Source organism: Hippocampus zosterae, chromosome 16 (assembly GCF_025434085.1).
Source record: "Hippocampus zosterae strain Florida chromosome 16, ASM2543408v3, whole genome shotgun sequence".
Lineage (NCBI taxonomy): Eukaryota > Metazoa > Chordata > Actinopteri > Syngnathiformes > Syngnathidae > Hippocampus > Hippocampus zosterae.
The window spans coordinates 13,823,619-13,844,274 of NC_067466.1; the positions used below are offsets into that span (position 1 = coordinate 13,823,619).

Genomic DNA, 20,656 nt, shown 5'->3' on the forward strand with positions numbered 1-20,656 from the left:
AAGAGAATCTATATTCAAAATAAATGTATTTTCATGTTTCTTGTTGAAAGAAAAATACCAAAATGTCAACTATTCACTGATGGGGAGGGGGTATGTTTGATTTTGATGTAGTATTTGTCCACACCATCTGACATTTGCATCGATACTAATAACTAAAGCTTAATTTTACAGCCTTAAAATGCGAAATTGGTGACAAAACACCTGACAATTACTCGTGTCGTCGTCTTATAGATAATTCAAGTACTGTATGTGTCATAACAGGCTGTAAAATAAAGCATTGATCTCTGATCCGCATGATGTTGCTCTTTTCATTCCTGTGCAGAACACCATTCGAAGTGCTAACAGAACCTGCAAAGTTTTAGATTGCAAGTTTGCTCAAAGAATTTTACAGCTCATGCGCCGATTAGAATTTGGGTTGGGCATACATAACGCAACCCCCCACCACCAAACTGTCGTTTATCACTTTACATTTCCCTACAAAGTTATTTGTGCCTTGAAGGCATAAAAATAGTGCACCAATTTTAAATATGCTCCTGTGGCAAGTTCTGATACTCAAATACCAACTTGCAAGGCCTTTTGGGAGATCACTTCGATCAATACAGCGTGACACAACCGATGTGTGCATTGATGTGAGCAAATAGCTGTCTTTGTAATAACACATTAGAATGAAAAGAAACGTTACTTCCATGTCCCCGAGTGGTTATTGCTCCTGCAACATGTTCAGCAGCATGCTTTGTCTTTTGGGATGACGTAATCCAAATCGGTTTTTATAGCATTGGCCACTAGAGGACGCTGTTTGTTTATAAATAACGCCCATTTTAAAAAAAAGTTAGGCGATGAAACGAGGAACAGAACCCAATCAAGCATGATTAGAAATATTGTATAGACGGGTGTAGCACTTACTTGCTTCACACGCAAATACTGGATTTTCCATGAGTTTGTCTTTGAGGTGAGTAAGAATCAGGAATGCGTCGACTGCCTTTTTGATTTACACTACTATTCACGCACAGCAAACTATCTGGTTGGTTTGCACATTTTCTGAACAGTTTACAGGGTTAGTGGTTCAAAATCTCGGCTCTGGCCTTGCTTGTGACGTTTGCAACTTCTCCACGTGCCCTTTATAATTTTCCTCCGGGGTTCCCCAGATTCCTTCCACATTCCAAAAAGATGCACGCTGGATTAAGTGAATATTCTTTGTGACTGTGCATACTTTTGTATTGTTTGTCCATACGTGCCGTGCGACCACTCCAGGCTGCATTCTGCACCGAAAGTCCTTTGGAATAAGCCCCGACTCCGCCGTCACTTCAAAATAATAAGCGACAAAAGACAGTTCAGAATTTATTTCTGCAGTTTTTGTCTCTTTTGAGACACCGTCAATTCGCCCGCCCACGCCAATGCGGAAGTACGTCAAAACAAGTTCGTACCGGCATGGATTAATATTATGCACATCGCGTTTGGGGCATTGTGCACCCATGTCTCTACTTTTCTAACCATACGTATACGGTACAACATGAACGCCAGGAAGAGAGGGTACAAATTTACCGTTTCCGGACCATGGAGACCGCATAGCTAACCGCAGCGATGACGTCAGAGACTCTGAAACGGGATGGGGAGGGCACGGATTTAAAAGTCGGCGTTTTCATATTTTAAATTATTATATGTACATTTTAAAAATCATGTGTAATAATAATATCATTTGTAGTAAAGTTGAGTATTTTTCAAAAAATCTGTCTTGAGTGTTTCTTAACGTGACGTCAATGACTGATGTGTTGATGAGAACGTGAGACAGTTACAATGCGAGAGACAGTTTGGGAGAAAGAGACTGTTGAGAGGCGGTTGCAAAGAAGGAGGGAGGGAGGGACATCATGGAATGCTGTGACGTCATCAACCGAGTCATACACAAAGACAAGGAGGCTCTCTTGACTCTCCGCTTACTTAGCGTACTCTTGTTGTGGAGCAGCTGTTTACATCTTACTGTGAGTACCTCAACAAACTCCATTTTAGCTCATCTTTCTGTTTGCTCCTTTCTGTTTTCTTGTTCTCTTTTCCTGGGTTTCCACGTGTGCACACCAAACTGGTTTACTCGACACCATCTGGGCTCCACCGGTTCTCTGTCTTGAGACAAGCTTCCTTTCCCTCAAAGTGTGTGTGTGCGTGTGTATGTGTGTGTGCGTGTGTGTGTGTGTGGAGCCATTGTTTGCCTCCCTGCTGTGATTTAAGGGGGTGAACTGATCCCATTCAATGTACTTGCCAAGAGTAACTGACATGCTCCTTACGCGTTTTTTTCCCCCAAGCCAATACTTGATCAGAAGTGGCTTCTCGTGAGAGTTTGGTTGTGAATGAAGCCCGGTTTAGGGAAGGGAAAGAAGCAAGGGTTGTTGTTTTTTTTCTTTTTCAAGATGATGACAGAAACAGTTGCATTCCGGAAGAGTCTCCTCCCATTCTGGGCTGAGTCTGTCAGTTTGGATTTAGATTCTCGTAACTGACTGGAATGAGACGTTTTAGAAGGCTTGTCGTTTTCTTTCTTGTACAGATGCTCCGATGATGACAATAAATTGACGTCGCAGCGTTTGCGAGAAACTATCCACAAACAAGAGCGAGTTTATGCTGTCTTCTTCAAATGAGTGAGAGAGGATCATCGCTCGCCTTGTGTGAAGTTCATCCAGAGGAGCATCCTTCAGGATTTTGGCACATCAAGATGTTTTGAGAGCATGAAACTTTAAAAGCACCACTTATCCACGTCTGGAAGGAGAAACTACCTCCCCGCACCTCCTCAACCAGGTGGAACCCTCCACGCGGCCCCGCTGTCAAAGCTGCCAAAACTGCCGCCACAATGCTGCAGCAGATCCTGAAGGACATGTACATCGACCCCGATGTGCTGGAGGCTCTCAACGAGGACCAGAAAAAGACGCTGTTTCTGAAGATGCGCCAGGAGCAGGTACGACGCTGGAAAGAGCGCGAAGAAAAGCTGGAGCGAGAAGGCGAGAGGACAAAGCCCAAAAAAGGTCAGAAAAACTCAACCACAACCTCAACTCTATTGCATTCCAGTGGTACACTATTTGTTGTAAATAATTGGGGATGAACCGCTTATCGGCGAGGCCGATTCTCAGCGCCGATACTCTGCATTTTGACGTATGCTGGCATCAGCCTTTATTTAATTACTTTTAATCCAGCTGCCTGTAGGTGGTCAATTTCCAACTTGGTTCTTTCGGCTTTGAAGTGAAATGCTCGGAATTCCCTGCGCTTTTGTTTTCAGTGTATCACTTCTGTTGACATTTCTGGAAAATGAATGTCTGAAACCTCCGGAAGCTACAGTGCCCTCCATAAGTATTGGCACCCCTGGTTGAGATGTGTTTTTTAGCTTCCAATTATTTTATTTTTTTTCTAAATAATATGGGACCTTAATGGAAAAAAAGAGAAAAATCCAACCTTCAATACAAGTGCATTTATTCAGTGGGGAAAAAATCCCACATAAAGAAATAATTATTTGACATCAAATCACCTGTTCCACAATTATTGGCACCCTTAACAATTCCCAGGAAATAAATATAATTGAAGCATTTCTGTCATTTCTACAGTAGTTTACAAAGTTTACCAGAGTATGTAGGAACATTTAATTAGTAATTCATCACTTCCTGTCTCCCTGGGGTATAAATATGACGTGACACCGAGGCCATTTCTCTTATCCACTCTTAAACATGGGAAAGACAAAGGAACACAGCATACAAGTGAGGCAGATGTGCGTCGACCTTCACAGGTCAGGCAGAGGCTACAAGAAGATTGCCACTCAACTGCAGCTGCCCATATCCACTGTGAGAGGAATAATTAAGAAGTTCAAAACAACTGGAACAGTGGTAAACAAGCCTGGACGAGGAGCCAAGTTTATTTTGCCACCACGCACAGTGAGGAGGATGGTAAGAGAAATCAAAAGATCTCCAAAGCTCACTGTTACAGAATTACAACAAATGGTAGCATCCTGGGGTCACAAAGTCTCCAAATCAACCATCAGGCGCTGTCTACACGCCAACAAGCTGTTTGGGAGGCATGCACGGAGAAAACCTTTCCTCACTCACAATCATAAACGCAAGCGTCTGGAGTTCGCCAAGCGGTATTGGGGCTTCAACTGGGACCGTGTGCTTTGGTCAGATGAGACCAAGATTGAGCTTTTTGGCAACAAACACTCTAAGTGGGTCTGGCGTACCACGAAAGATGCGCATGCTGAAAAGCACCTCATACCCACTGTGAAGTATGGGGGTGGGTCAGTGATGCTGTGGGGCTGTTTCGCTTCCAAAGGCCCTGGGAACCTTGTTAGGGTGCATGGCATCATGAATGCTTTGAAATACCAGGACATTTTAAATCAAAATCTGTTGCCCTCTGCCCGAAAGCTGAAGCTGGGTCGTCACTGGGTCTTTCAGCAAGACAATGACCCTAAACATATGGCCAAATCTACACAGAAATGGTTCACCAGACACAAAATCAAGCTCCTCCCATGGCCATCTCAGTCCCCTGACCTCAACCCCATTGAGAACCTGTGGGGTGAGCTGAAGAGGAGAGTACAGAGGAGAGGACCCAGGTCTCTGGATGATTTAGAGAGATTCTGCAAAGAGGAATGGCTGAAGATCCCTCTTTCTGTCTTTTCCCATCTTGTGAAACATTATAGGAGAAGATTAGGTGCTGTTTTGTTGGCAAAAGGGGGTTGTACAAAATATTAACACCAGGGGTGCTAATAATTGTGACACACATTATTTGATGTCAAATAATTATTTCTTTATGTGGGATTTTTTCCCCACTGAATAAATGCACTTGTATTGAAGGTTGGATTTTTCTCTTTTTTTCCATTAAGGTCCCATATTATTTAGAAAAAAAATAAAATAATTGGAAGCTAAAAAACACATCTCAACCAGGGGTGCCAATACTTATGGAGGGCACTGTATTTGCTGCCTTTTTCAATGACCTTTCAAGACATGCTGCTGAGCCTGGGAACGTACTGCACTTTGGTGAAAGAATTTGAAGACAAAGCTGTCTCCTGTTTTAAGAGTTGAACAAAAACTTTAAACGTGTCACAAATCCGAAAAGCTTTTTAAAAATTACATGCGTTAAGGTGTTTAGACCAGGTTCAGTGTTGGACTTTCCTATATTTAATATTTTCAGTTTTACTGCCAGCAATCTCTGTCATCGTCCAGCTTGACTGCTAACACTCCGAATTGGTATCACCCCTGGGGAAAAAAAAAGTTCTAATGTCGTAATAATAATTTTCCACTTAAATGTACCTGGTTAATTTCCCGCAGCACACCTGATGAACTCTCACAGCACAATAATGTCGCAAGTCACAGCGATTGGTTGGGAAGTTGTGCTTTAAAGCCGAAGCAGTGCTCACTGTCATCTCAACAGCTGCGTGCCAACTCGGGCATGGTTGTTTATCCCGAATCCATTTGGCCAGTTTAAAGTTTCTTCGCAAATAAACTTACTTGAGCCCGACAAACTCCAGCTGCTCCGTATTAAACGAGCGTGAGTGGTTTCAAACGCAGCCACGTAAGACCGTTTACACAAGTTTATAGTTTGCAGTACCGTCATCTTGGTTAAGGGAACCATACTTTTGTCAACATTTTTTGGGGGAAAGACCGCAATCTGGACATATCACGCCACATTTTGACACTACAGTTTCCGTCCGCGGTGACACAGTACTTAAAAAGTTTTGTGCCGACTACTGCACTTATGTCGACATCAACATAATTGACGGCTGAAGACAGACTATGACGCCGGGGTCACCAAGCTTTTTGAAAATGAGAGCTACTTCTTGGCAACTGATAACGCAAAGGGCTACCAGTATGATACGCACTTCTGAAATAGGAAAAGTGTTCAAACCAGTCCAACATTCTGCCCGTATGTCATATCTTTATTGTTGAAGAAGTTATTCTATTCATTGTATTTTGCATTTCCTTATCTTTTTTTTTATTAGTCGGTCGATGAATCAGAATCGGAATAAGCATCAGGCTAGAAAAAAATAAAATAAAAACGGTTGTGCTGTAGTTATGATGATGTGTTATCATGAGAAATGATGGGCATTCATTGAAAAAAAATCAATAACAAAGATTTTATTTCAATAAATATCTGCCAGTCTTGACATCACTCCTACAACATTCCTTGTAAATAATAAGTGTCCCCCCTGAGCTATTTTTAGAACAGGGCCGCAGGCTGCTCATGTGTCGGGGGGACAGTGGGGGGTGTCCATGGGCACCACATTGGACACCCCCATTCTAAAGATTCTCTAATCATAACTAATCTGCTCCAAATATTTCATCCATTAGCCAAGGTTGCCAAACCCGACACTTGTTTGACCCGTTCTCTTGGTCATCTTTTTCTATTCTAAATCAACAAAGAGAAAGGAAGGAGTGCGGTTTTATGTTCGTGCTTCTTTGCAAGAAACAGGACAAGAAATGCGTTTTGTTGGTTGCTTAGCGATGAAGTGTCAGCTGTACAGGAGGAATGCAAAAAAAAATCACCAGCCCATCCTAACTAATAACTCCACAGGTGACCCAAGAGGTTGGCAAACAACTGTGATTGGCTAAAAGAAATCACATGGTCTTACTGCGTTTTTGTTGTATTATTTTGGAAAATGCTTGATACACCTCCTGTATACGTTCTCATCGGGTTGTGCGGTTGTTCAAAATGTTGGCTCGTGTGTAGAAAACATGCATTGCTCAAGGCTCTGTTACAAAAACATGAAGATTCATTTTGAAGTCGGTCACCGTGGATTATTATCGACAAGCGACTCTAACCGCTCAATACAATACGACAAGCTTTTTTTCCATATGAGTCATGTTGTACCCTTCGACACATTGAGAAATCATAGGTGGTGGGAAAATGTCGACAGGAGGGGAAAAAAAAACACAAAAATCCCCACAAGCATCGTGGATGAAGTCACCCGTGGTTCTTTTCTTCTTTTCTGTGGACACATGCAATATCGTGGCGTAAGCAGGCTACAACTCACGAGGCTCGATGACGTGCTCTCAAACTGGTTCGACACACTGCAGAATCTCACCCGTCTGCATTTTCTTTCTGCTGGAGGAAAATATGTGGTGCGGAGTGACGCTTGATCATGACCCCCCCCCCCCCCCCAAAAGAAAAAAAAAGCATAGGAGAGTTTAGGACACGTGATGCATTTGGTTCAAGTGTGAAACGGGGTGCATGAACTGTGACTGATGAAGTAATGTGAGCTCTCACTTTGGGGCTAATCACAAAGCACTTCCTATTTATCAGCGTGGGCGCAGTGAGGGTAGAAGGTTGCGCTTTCTGGTTGTGTCGAATGAGCAACGCTGTTCTCAACGGACCGGATGAAAACTCCAGGCACATATCATGAAGCTCTACTCTGCTCCTAATTTGTGAAAATGGTGGACGGTTCGTCTCTTTCGGGTAAAGCAGGAAGTCGAGGCAAGCTGCGAAACAATTAGCAGCGGAGGGGGACAAAACAGGAAGTGGACAGGAAAAGTATGTGTTTCAAACACAAAAGAACAAATTCTGCTTCGTCTTGTCACCTTCATTGATATGCGCATAGAGAAGCTTGCTGTCTCATGCTGCCTTTCTGGTCATGGGACTTGTGAACTCCAGTGGGCAGGCCATGTTTGGCTTTTGTGTGTTAGCTACATGATCCACAAGCACATTGAAAAAAAAAAAAAAAACAAGACAAAAGTGAACCTCGGTGAGAAAAAAAATGAGAGGAACACTGTATTGGTGTGTCTGTCAGTCTTTTAGCCTAGCTGGCTACTTCCTGGTTCATGGTGGGGGGTGACAGACAATATCTGAAAAAGACTGCAGTGCTCAGCAAAAATACTTTGGTTCAGATCGGTGCTAAAATGATTGGGTTCTTCCTTGGCTCATGTGCCCATTCCATAGTGGAAAATTGCACAAAATTAACCAACAATCTGTCTACAAAGCCTTCTGGAAGTTGACATACCGGTAGTTCGTGTGTTATTATGTTAACTACCAAATTACCCAAAGCTGGGATTTCACGATATCATTTTCAAAGTGTCATTTTTTTTTTCTATTTGAACTCACATTTTATCAATTGATCCTCCGAATTTTATCAGTTGATCCTCCGAAAGAGAAAGTCAAAGCTAGCGAGCGATGCTACCCTCCAAGCGACTGAGAGCCACAACTTTTGCTTCTCGCGCAAACGATTCGAGTCGTTGCTTTTCCACGTATGTGTTGGAGAAGTCGATACCGTGCTTTTAAACTTGCCTGATGTGAAAAGAAAACAAAAAGGCATTTCTGCTGACCACTTAATGTGCATTACTTATGTCACTATGCTAACGCTATTCTACTTTGTATTGCTATCTGATGCGCTTTTTTTTTTTACTTTCAATTACTCTTGCGGCATTAATTTAATTAACCACATTACACCATCACCGTCTAACCTTGGTTGTCTTAAAAGCTGCACGTGCAGTGCCAAAGTTAATGTTTAGAATGGAGGGTCCTAAGATTGGAAGCACCTGATTTTTACAGGGAGCGGGTCGAGAGTGTGACCCCGAAAAACTGTATGTTGGTGCCCAACATTAGTCCCACTAATTCAGGGGTCACCAAACCTTTTGAGAGTGAGAGCTACTTTATGTGTCCTGATTGTGTGAAGGGCTACCAAATTGATACACGTCTAAAATAACATTTGTACAAATGACATTTAATAATATTAGAACATTAGCTAGCTAGATGTATACTGTAGCTAGCTAGTTAGATAGCTAAATAGGTAGCTATAGAATCTATAATACTGCCCATGTTTGCATTTTTAAATCATAATTTCTACGAGCAAATCACAATCCTAGCACTGGCGGGCTACTGGTGTGGTCCTCACGGGCTACCTGGTGCTCGCGGGCACCACGTTGGAGACCCCTGCACTAATTCATGTGAAGAAAAAATGATTTTGGGCTCAAACAAGAGATTGTTTGTATTTGACCAAACGCATTTGCACTGAAGCTTTTCGACAGGATTGCTTCAGACCTCAACTGTCGACAAGTTTGAAAAAACGCGTCACCGTGATGCCAAGTCCCTTGCAGCTGTCATGTACAGCAAGGCTCGAATTTCCCATGCCGCTTCTGCCCCGCACCTGACAAAGGTGTCAGTTTGCAGCTGTCACACTAGTATGCGTCTTGTTTGTCAAGCTTTGTTTCCCGACCACTGTGTTTTCATAGTGCTCCTGGCCAGCCGGAATGTGTTCCGCAGGGCCGGCTGGCAAAACGAGTTCACCACGGCCGACTCATTCTAAGACAACCAACAATTAACGCTGTCGTACCTGCGTCAGCTGCTTCGCCGCTCACGCTCCCGACGGCGCTTACGTCAGCTCCGAGCTTCACAATTGCCTAACAGCCAAAAGCAAGTGCGGCTCTTTTGTCTCTGTTGATGGTTGGAAACCAAATGAGTGGGAGACACTTTGGGGAACATATGATGTTTTAATTCCATTATGATGATTATTATGATTGAAAGAAGCCGACGCATGCTTGAAATGATGTCATATCTGACGCTGAGCGTTCGCATGATATGCCCTGGAATATTTGTTTCCATAAATTCAAATGTTCCTAAAATCTAATTATGATGTGGTAATTCATTTATCCATTCATCTTCCGTACCGCTTCATCCTCACGAGGGTCGCGGGGGGGTGCTGGAGCCTATCCCAGCTGTCTCCGGGCAGTAGGCGGGGCACACCCTGAATCGGTTGCCAGCCAATCGCAGGGCACACATAGACGAACAACCAACCACGCTCACACTCACACCTAGGGACAATTTAGAGTGTTCAATCAGCCTGCCACGCGTGTTTTTGGAATGTGGGAGGAAACCGGAGCACCCGGAGAAAACCCACGCAGACCCGGGGAGAACATGCAAACTCCACACAGGGAGGCCGGAGCTGGAATCGAACCCGGTACCTCTGCACTGTGAAGCCAACGTGCTAACCACTGGACTACCGGGCCGCCCCTCATTTATCCAATGAAATAATTAATTGATGTATTGGAAATAAATGGTATTAATAAAATTTAAAAAACATCGTATTCATTTGATCATATAGTGAAATAAAATGAACAGTTTTATTCACACACGCTTCATTGTCATGTACCTCGATATGACCAGATCCATCTGTCTCTTCTAAAAATGAAATGGGCAAAAAAAAGTTATTTCCCCCCCCCCCCCCCCCCCTGTCTTAGAACATCCAATTCTACAACTGTTGAGGCACATTGTCAGCTATAATTCATTTCACCGTGTCATACTGCGGCAACGTGGAATAAGGTTCCCATCCCAAACTGTAAGAAAAAGTGTGTCTGTAAATTTGCAAGTGCAGTGAACCTGATTGCAGGGAAGCCATTTCAGACCCAAATGTGAAAATCCGTGATTATCGAGAGATAATACGCCGTTGTGTTATTTCCTCACAGCCAACGGCAAGAATGTGAGCTGGCTGCTGGGTCGCGATGGAGACGTGGCCGTCCTTGTCATCGGGGAAATGGACGAGTTGAGTTCCAAATTCATCTGCTCGGGATTGGGAGAAAAGAGGGCGCCCTGTCTGCCCAACAATGCAGTGTAATATACTTATTTACAGCGTCTGTGTATTTAACCGTTACACTCGTGGCGCCGCTTCAGCCAAATTTTCATTTATCAAATGTGTCTGTTGCAGTAATCAAACCATTTTAAAGAGCAGAGTAAACGCCGACGTCACGGCCGAGAGAGAAAACCTTCCTTCTCCGACGCAACCTGAAATATCCTTGAATTTGAAGGTATGTAAAGAATGAAGTAACCGTGGCCCTCGAAGCAAAAGGTCAAAGGATTGCGTGTTTCTTTGGCACTCATGCCCTGGAAATGAACCAACTTTGGCTCAAACTGAAAATAAACACACATACGTTCTGTGTCCGCTGCTCCAAACATGATGTTGACGTGGAAAAATCCCATCTGCTTCCATGAGGTCCAGATTTTCGCCCAGTGCAAAACCTCCATCATGCCATTTTTATCTCTGTGACATCATGTGCAAAGTATAGATCGACTCCTAGGGAGCAGCCATTTAGCCCTGGCTACAAGTAGTAAGAACCTCTTATTGACTTAAAAGGCACTCTTTTCGGTTAAAATAAGCACTGTGATACTTTAGGGTGTGCTTTTTGCACAGCTGCTAATTTTAAGTTGGTGTAGGCGCTGGTGTGGGTTCTCTTGTCACCTTCTCATCTGGCACAAAAAAAAAGTGTCGTCACCGCAACCTGTGCATGTAGCCAAGCAGCACACTTAAAAAAAAAAGGCTTTTCTTTTCAATATCGACTACATAGCATATTATTTGTACGTCGCTATGCGGTCAGGACTTTACAACTTAAATGAGTTCCGTTCATGAATTTCCAACAGTCTATTATCTTCATTTCACATCTGTCTTGGCGAGGCAGCTTTCAGTAATTTGTGGAATTTTTTTTTTTTTGGTCCAATCAGATTTCAGCTTTGTGTTACCATGTTAATGTAATTTGCCAAAGGCCTTCGGAATCTCCCGTGCTGTGTCGACACTTACACTGTTGATTGTAGTCGCTTTTCCTTTTTTTTTTTGCGTCAGATTTAACAGTCAACTCTTTTGAACTTCACAAAGGCAAAGAGTGATGTCGCCATTTTCGGTTGATCAAAGCTGCTTGAGACAATGTGATTTTTAATTACACGCAGTTGACTGCAGGAGAGGATGAATGTCGGGTATTTTTGAAAGTACAGTTTCAGGGTGACTTATTCCAGAAAAACTTGTGAGGATAAGTCAGCTGGCTGCCTTTTTCAACTTGTAAAAGTATTTTTATGGGCCACTCCTAGAGCAGCAAAAACTAGCTATCTCTTTGGCTACATCGCGAGCAAAAAGAGAATGGTTTTGGTCATGCTATCAGATACATGTTCATTGTGAGCTGCAATAATGTAGAGTCGAGGTACGGAACTGAAGTGATATAACTATGATTCTTGTATTCATTCTTTTGTATTTTATTTTTTAACATGGTAGTCGTGGTTTTTAGTAGTGGATGAGGCCACTGAAGAGTCCTCTCCCGAAAAGCATTCTCAGTTTCTTTTCGAATACACTCAAATCATGAAATGAAGTGTTTGTCTTCCCACTAGGCCAAATGTGAGGAGGCGAGCACTTTACACCCCCTGGCGGTGAGTTTCCATATTGCCCTGATGTCTTTGTGTGTCCGGTGCTTTAATTACGTCATGCGCAACCCTCGTGTAATGTCTTTGTTGCACCCACAGGTGTCAGTGAGTGAGCATTCACCAGCATCCGCGTCTGCAACTGCACACAAGGTATTTGGAGGCATAAATGCACACAGCTTAAATCGATTAAGATGTACCGGAATAGTTTATGATTATTTATTATCTATGCTTGGAATTGATTTTAAGAAATACTTTAATGGGGTCTTATCAGATCGTTTTCACCTCCTTGCCAATAACAGGAAGCTGCGGTTCAGCTTGCGGTCCTTTCACTCGCCGCGTCTTTACGTATCACCTTTCTCCCGGCACTCCACTTTTCACGCACCAGGCTCTACTGAGAGCACTGCATAGCTTTCTGCATTTGGAACAACTGAACTCGACTGCACCCCCAAGCCTGGGGAACATGACTTTTCACTGCCTCACTTTTTAATGCTGCATGCTGCACGCTGCACGCGTGCAGGTCTCTCACACACACACACAGAGGCAGAAGAAGCTGAAGGAGAAGAGGCGATATTTGGGCCGCCCAAGAACAGATGGTTGATGAACTTGATCGGGGAATTAGTGGGATGCGTCACTCGCAGATGGATGGGATGGCGGGAATGTCCCCCAGTGGTTTTTGGGGCGAGTCGAAATCTCTGTTCTCCTTCATTTGTTCCTCAAGCCATGGTGATGCATTTAGTACAGACACTTTAGAATAGTTTAGCGAACATCTTTTCTCTCCCCCCGTAGGCTTTCAATTTAACCCCTCAGCTTTAGATGCTCACTCAGCCGAGTTTCATGAGATTTTCTGACATGTAATGTGAGACGAAAATTTGATTTTTTTGTGTGTGACTGACCTGTGAAGCCTTGCTCACAAATTTTTTCACAATTTATTTCGTTCAAATGTGGAGGTTCCGCTGCAGAATTATTAGTTCTTGCCGGAAAAAAGAAGTGGGTTGGTTGCTGCAGCTCCAGAGCCTTCTGTATTTTTGTCCATCTGATTAAGAGGCGAGCAAGCAAAATTGTTGATTAAACTGGCGCAAGATCAGCGTGAAAGATTAGCGCGCCGGCTTGATTTCCAAGGCGCCTCATCATTTTCCTCCCGTAGATAATTAGAGCTTTAATTAGTGGTCATCGGGCTGTTTGTGTCCTTCGTTACTGTAGAGGAGGGCAGTTGGATGAGTCAGCACAGTGGCGGTGATTCAACTGTACATGATTTACCTGTCTACACTTGTTGTCTTCCTCCTAACATTTATTTTTTTTCCCCCTCCATCTTCAGGAAGCGAAGCCCAGGCTTCCCAGGAGAAGCAACGCTGTCATCGTGAGGCCCGACACCGCCAGCGCGGCGCCGGGACCCGTCAACACGCGACCCGAGGTCTCAAATCTGAGGGAGGCCGGCGTGACGCCCTCTCTGACGACGGCAGCTTCCAACGTGCACTTGCAGTCACGCGACTTTGAGAAGATTGAGGAGTCACGGCAAAGCAAAGGTGAGTGAGCATTGCATCATGGGAAATGACATGAAGGTCAAGGTTATGAGCACTGAAGGGGCTCCCAAGGCCCCGCAATGACCCTTCAGATATTGAATCATAATATCAGATGGGCCAGGAGCCCGCTTGTGTCTCAAATTATGTGTCACCACTAAAAAGGTTGAAAATGCTCGACTTGTATTAACATGCCAAAATAAATTACCGTAATCAAATAGAATGTAAAAGATTCAAGGGTTTGTGCAACATGATTAATTGCAGCCGCTGGCTTGTGCGACTTGGCCACTGGGGGGCAGTATGATTCAGTCATGCAAACACAAAGATCCGTGACTACAGTTTGTCATAGTAATATTAGTCTGGCGATTTTTTTTGCAGAGGATAAAGAATATGCACAGCTGAGTATTATTGTATTTGCTGTGTTCAACTATCCAATGTTTGCATTATCTATCTATATACTTTATAATTGTGTTAATCAGGTGTAGTATATTTTATTTGTTTCATCATATCAATTTTCATTTTTACGATTCCCTTTGCTGGGATAAGTGATTTGCAGCGAGGCCGTGGCTGCCATTTATGCTCAAATTTAAGTTGCCAAATATATTTCTTCCCCTATAAAGTCTACATTATTCTCTAATCACAAGAGGATAAAATATGAGGTATTAATACTGCGTTTAAAAACAAAAATCCTGAACTGGGACTTTCCGGGACACATTTTCCAACATGTCTGCCACAGTGGTTTTATTCCATTTGTAATTGGACGTCTCACAGTGGCGAAAGACTGAAAACACAGAAAGCTGACGTCACTGCGTCTCCACCGAAGCAACAACATGGCTCCAATTGGAAGCGTTGAGCGGGAGCCGCCTCCGCAAAGGTTCGCCATAATGCAGCTGGAGAAGGATTTATTTCCTTTTTTTCCAGCTTATGTTCCGGCCAAATAGTACCTCAGCCTCCCAGAATCTTTATGGAGTGGCAAAGTCAAACCAGACTTGCCTCTAGGCTGGAAAAAGCCAATGCAACTTGTGATTTGTGATATTTCCTAGCACGTTTTTTTAGGGTATTTGTAAGTGTGAATGCTGCGAAAAGTTATCACTGAAAAGTTCAAGTGAATTGGATGAATTGAATTGAATTACGGTAATGTAACCACAGCGCCGAGCTGCCATGCATGTGTGCCACTTAGTGGCTCTAAGAAGGAACAACATCAAAGTGCTAACTGACCACATGCTTCCTTTTTTCCCCCATTCCCACAATAAATAGCAGAAAATAATGTCAAAAAACATTTCATATCCTATAGGGGTAAATGTAAGTGTGTGATTGTTTGGATATGTGTGCCTTGTGATTGGCTGGCGAACAGACTTCCTTTTGCAGACTTTCTGTATGAACAGCAGCAAATTCTCTCCACTCCAGGCGAGACTCATTCCCAAATAATTCTGCTTGTCAGTTTGAAATTAGCACCACCAAGTGGGAAAACAATGACACTGTAGAGGGAAAAGTCCAGTTGGAGAGGGAGCCTGTTTCCTTACGATCCCTCTGCTGGAAGAATGCTCTCCCTGCATCACAGTCGTCTCGTTTTTTGTTTTTTTTTTTTCTCTCGACATCAGACGTAATGGAATAGCTAAGAGAAACTGGCTGTTATTCACAGTGGCGTGGCTTTGCAAGTGTGTCCCAAAGTCAGCCGTGACAAAAAAGACATAAATTGATATTATTTACAAAAAAAAAAAATTGATGAAAACGAGTTGTTGGATATTGGCAGAACTCAGGACAACTCCTGGCACAAGACAAAAGATGACTATTATAAAATGTGTCTGGAGCGGACCCGCATTTCGAGGCGCTCACCGAAAAACAAAAGTGGAGACGAACAGCTGCAGGTTGGAGGTAGTTGACACGCGTCCGTACGCGGAGCCCGATAAATGTCTCCACTCCGGACAGGGAATACTGAGCGAGAGCGAGTGTCCTTGACAATGGCAGGAAGCTCGTTCCGAGGGGAAGAGATGGCCGGCAACGCTCAATGCCTCAGCTGTTTGTGTTTGCATGCGGGTCGTGACAACCATTGCTGTTTGCCCGCGGCAGGAAGTGTGACCTATCACGTGAGCCGCGAGTGTCAAAAGATGCTTGGGACAAAGGAAGAGCACTTGTACGCACCGTCCGCAGGGACGGAATAAACTCTATGACACAAGGTGATTGGAAACACCCAAGTAAATAACGGCTAAGTCATCCTCTTGGCTTGCCTCCTAAAAAGTGTAACTTCTCTTTGTTTGATGTTTAGTTTGACATCTTGAAATTGACGTATATCGAGGCGACACGATGCGCCTTTGGAAAGTACACTAGCTGCTATCCGTCTTCTTTTTACACTTGTATAACCATTTCCCAGAGCGGGCTTACGATTAGCGGCGCCGCCATGTTAACGTTCGTCAATCTGCCGCATGTTAGCGTTTGCTTGAAATAATCCGTTTTGCAAGATGCGGAGCATCTGTAGCGGCTACTGTTTGTGTACCGTTGGCGTATGTGCGTGCGTTTGAGCGCATGTGTGCGGCGCGTGGTGTTTAGAACCCCCTCCTTTCTCTGTCAGCCGGGTCGGCTTTCCTCTCTTCTCTCCTCACCTTCAGAGGGAAGGACGCACATTCCTGCGCCGCTTCCCGACTCGAGCCCCAGGCGACGCTCAGCCCCGTGCTGATAAGTGACAGGGGCCCCAGTGGCGTGCACGCACACACACACACACACACACACACACGCCCTGCCCTTCTGTCCACAGACGTGCTGCTCGGGAATTCTGCCCTCTGCCCCACTTCTGCCTCCCCCCACCTCCCACCTCCTTCCTCTCTTCCTCGCTCCCGCTCGCTCTCTTGACGACGGGTCTTTAAAGAGATAGATTGATCTTTAATTTCAGCGCCAGTCTGGTCAATGGCGCTATAGCCCGACGCCTCCAGCATGCCCACCACCCTCACCCACTCGCTACCATCCCCTCGTCCCCCGACGCACAAAGGAGGGAGAGATCTAAATTGGGCGATTTGTCAATCAAAGCATTTGACGGTTGGTAGGCCTGTTTTTGGTTTTTGTTTTCATTATTTGTTCGTCAGATGACTCCAGTCAAGAATACTGCATACTGAGTGTGTGAATTATTTTGTCACCTTACTTGACGCAAAAAAAAATACCCCACAAACTCCTTCTTGCTGTCTGCCTCGGCGTTTATTAAGTATTCCGCTCAGACCTGCACCAAGGCTCCGAGCACAGAAAACACACTCTGACCGCCACTCAGTGTGTGTGTGTGTGTGTGTGTGTGCATATCCGCGTGTGCGTCCGCCTTGTGCGCTCGGTGCGTGCCTGAATGTGTGTCAGCCTCAATTGCTGGAGCCTGCCCAAGGTTTCCGTGGTGACTGCACAACACAACGAGACAATCAGGGCAGGCCCATGCGGCGCGGGCGAGAGGACATTAACACAGGAACTGGGGGGGAGTGAGGTCAGAGGTCAGACTAAGGCGGGGAGGCGCGCAAAGCAACGAAGGTAAAGCGTAAACAACAATAAAGAATCACGCAACCTTTTGTGTCTTCAATTTTCAAAGAAAAAGCCAGAAAGAGCGCCTGTGTGGTTTTGGCGTGCCTACGCGTGGAGATTGGTGGCACGCCTGAGCGAATTGGCGGTGAGGGGGCGGCGGGGGGTGGGAGGGCTCGGCTGAGCCCGGGCTTGGCGGCGTCGTCGTTGTGTGGCGTGAGAATGTGTCTCCTCAAATCCCCTACCGACGGGAGACGCATGCTTGTCGCTCCATTTTGTGTGCGTGGAGGCTGCTCGTGCACCCGGAACAGGCGCGCACGCGCCGGCGCGCTCTCACATATCTGCGTCCCCCGGGGATGACGCTAAAAATATGTGGCTCCTCAAGCCTTCTGGTGTCTGAGCAGCGTCTGTCTGCTCTCCATTGCCTCCCTGCTCTCCCCTCTCTTGAGCCCGTTCCCTCCATTCCTCCCTCAATTACATCCTCTCTCAAACACGCTACCTCAACGAGCGCACGTCGACAAACTACGGCCAGCTGCGTCCCCCGCTGCACTTTCGCGGAGGATGACCTCTGCTTGGGCCGGAGTGGGATAAAGGCAAGCGGAAAGGAAAAAAAGAAAAAAGAAAAAATACAAGGGACTGAAGAAAGATCCATGCGGGTAGTATTTGGAAAGAGGAAATGATATAACGAGTCGCTGAAAGAATTCTAGCTTTCATAACAATCGTGGAAGGCTTGCGTTGTGTTCTGCTTTTCCTAAAATATATTTTGAACAACTTATTTTCACCTTTTCTGACACCATCATACTCCCTACGGTGTTCTGGGCGGCAGAAAGTGTGGGAAAATGACATTAGCATCGCGCCCTGAAATTAAAAACAAAAAGTTATGCCTGCGATATGTGGTGGTCCTTATGTGGTTTTCGATATCTGGAAAAAGTCAAATTGTCGCAATTCTTGCTCACTGAATTCCAAAAAAGAATGAAAACACAGAAAAGTAGTCAAATTCACCCAAAAAGCAACCACGAGTTGAACATTGTATATTTAAACCCCAAAATGTTTGTCCCAACGGTATATTTTACAGTCCGCTAGCTTAATGCTAACGTTATGCCGAGCACCGGAGGCGGGCTAACGGAAATTAGCATTGATGTTATATCATTTTAAACGACATAAAAGGGGCTCGCAAAAATATCTGCAAGTATTCCACACCGACAATGCTCGTCATTATGGCAGAAGCTCCTTTTAAAACAAATATTGTTCTGTTTTTCAGGCGCTGCAACGGAAGCGCCTGGCAGGGCGTCCTCGGTCAAGGTGGTCTCATCGGCCCGCACGCCGCCCAATGCCGGACGCAGCCGAGTGGCGCAGTTGATGAAAACCTTCAGCGTCGATAGCGGCGTTCCGACCGCCCCGAACCCCCCCCTGCGCGGCGTCAAGCCTCCACTTCCGACCAAGCCGAGCCACTTGTGCGTCGCCACCACTTCTTCTGTCAGGTAATCCGCAACGCTGACCCAAAGCATCTCAAAGAGAAGCCACACTGGACAATGACGGACCGTGCGGAGTAGTCAGAGGGAGGACAACTCGACCAATGGAGACTCTTGTTACATTGCGGTCATTACTAAAGCACAAATATGGAAATGCTTGAATGTAATGCGCTCGTTACTTGTCTGATGCGGCTGTCGCATTGCGTGGCGATACAGTTTGCATTAGATCACGTGTGGTATTCTTTTTTTTATCTTATCCTGTGAGGGGGAATAAGGTACTTAGGGACCCTTGCTTTAATGGAGTCGCCTCAGTGAGCGTTATTGTGGCATGTCACATGACCGCCTTGCCTCAGCGCGGCCTCTTGAGGACCAATGACAGTGCCAAAAATTCTTACTCCTTCCTATTGGATCAAACCCTGGCAGGTTTGGTGGTCATTGCCAAGTGATCTGACTCTGCTCAGTGTTACGTCTCAGTACTATACTAAAATTTGTACAGTGTGGGGTTTTTTTACACACATTTTAAAAATAAATTCTATAGGGACAGTGATATATAATGGACTTTTTTTTTTTTTTTACGTTTTGTATAATGATGAGGCGCATCGGATGGCAAACTTGTGTGGTTGAATCAAAAAGGCAATAAATGGATGTATTTAAAATTCAAACGATCTGCGGACATTCCTTATTTGAGGGTGAAAAAAAATACTCTGGAATGAATGATGACGAAAAGCAGACAATTAAAATATCCCAAAAACCTGATGTGACGGGGGGGCGGGGGGTAAAGTCATTTTTTTAAATCAGTCTGGACGAAATATTTTTTTCGGAACATGTAAACCATCTCCGATTCAAAGTTGTTGTTGACCAGTCGAATCATCTTTGGATATTGCTCCAAAAGCAGGCTACCAGGTTTGCATGCGCTACACACACACACACACACACACACACACACACACACACACACACACACACGCACACGCACATGCACACACGTGCACAAAATCAAACTTTTCTTCCACGAGCCAAACAGATGACAAACTATCTTGAAAGTGCAAATTTTCAAACGTATATACACTAACAGACGAGATTTGTGAAGTCTTGTCCTTCAAGTCTGTTGACTCGCACCAATAATATGGCCATTAAAGGAAGCCCCTTTATAGCAAAAATGATTCCATCCACTACTTTCCGGCGTTCAATATGTCGTGATTCAATGCAACCAAAAGCAAAATGCCGGACGGGGTTTGTTTAGGACAAAGAAGATGTTTCCTCCATTATTTTTAATCTTGCCGCACGGTGTTTAGCAGTTAGTGGTTTGCACATCTGCATTCTCACAGTCAACAGGTGTGTGGTGTTTGCATATTCTCCCAACGCTTGCGTGGGATTTTTTTTTCTTTCCCAGGTACTTTGGATTCCTCCCACATTCCAAAAACATGTTGTCGTTGGGGTTTTTTCTTAGGTTCACTGAAAATTCACCAAATTCTCCGCAGGTGTAAATGTTGAATGCGAATTGTTGTTTATCTATATGAGCTTCGTGTTTGATTGGCCTGCTATCCGGGGTGTACCTCACCCTCTTGCTCAAAGTCAAATTCGGATAGGCTCCATCCAACTCACCTGCAAAATTTAGCAGCGCAATCACCAGTCAAAATCCTCATGAATGCCAAAGCAAATGATGTCATGGCAGCGAAACATCCAATCAAATTGCTCTGATGTCATACCTGCTGCTCAACAACCGCTTGAAGCCATATTTGTACAGTACGCTATCTGGACATTTAGGCTATGATTTGTCACGCAGCCTTATCGTCTGCAATTAATTTGCTGCGATATGCCGCGATGTAAGGGCGGCCCGGTAGTCCAGTGGTTAGCACGTCGGCTTCACAGTGCAGAGGTACCGGGTTCGATTCCAGCTCCGGCCTCCCTGTGTGGAGTTTGCATGTTCTCCCCGGGCCTGCGTGGGTTTTCTCCGGGTGCTCCGGTTTCCTCCCACATTCCAAAAACATGCGTGGCAGGCTGATTGAACGCTCTAAATTGTCCCTAGGTGTGAGTGTGAGTGCGAAT

The 20,656-nt window shown here is 44.8% G+C and overlaps 1 protein-coding gene and 1 long non-coding RNA gene across 2 annotated transcripts; both read left to right on the top strand.

The window, feature by feature from the left end:
• The first annotated feature begins 1,812 nt into the window (after positions 1 to 1,812).
• Positions 1,813 to 19,269, top strand: zgc:100829 (uncharacterized protein LOC445149 homolog). The gene is made up of 8 exons (XM_052046788.1): positions 1,813 to 1,976; positions 2,534 to 3,005; positions 10,413 to 10,557; positions 10,652 to 10,751; positions 12,097 to 12,135; positions 12,229 to 12,279; positions 13,445 to 13,652; positions 18,397 to 19,269. Exons 2-8 carry the CDS (start codon positions 2,834 to 2,836, stop codon positions 18,618 to 18,620), a joined length of 939 nt encoding a protein of 312 aa, XP_051902748.1. The 5' UTR covers positions 1,813 to 1,976; positions 2,534 to 2,833; the 3' UTR covers positions 18,621 to 19,269.
• LOC127588184 (uncharacterized) lies at positions 14,720 to 17,806 on the top strand. The gene is made up of 2 exons (XR_007958997.1): positions 14,720 to 15,287; positions 15,407 to 17,806. It is a non-coding gene; the product is annotated as an uncharacterized LOC127588184 (long non-coding RNA).
• Positions 19,270 to 20,656: the final 1,387 nt, after the last annotated feature.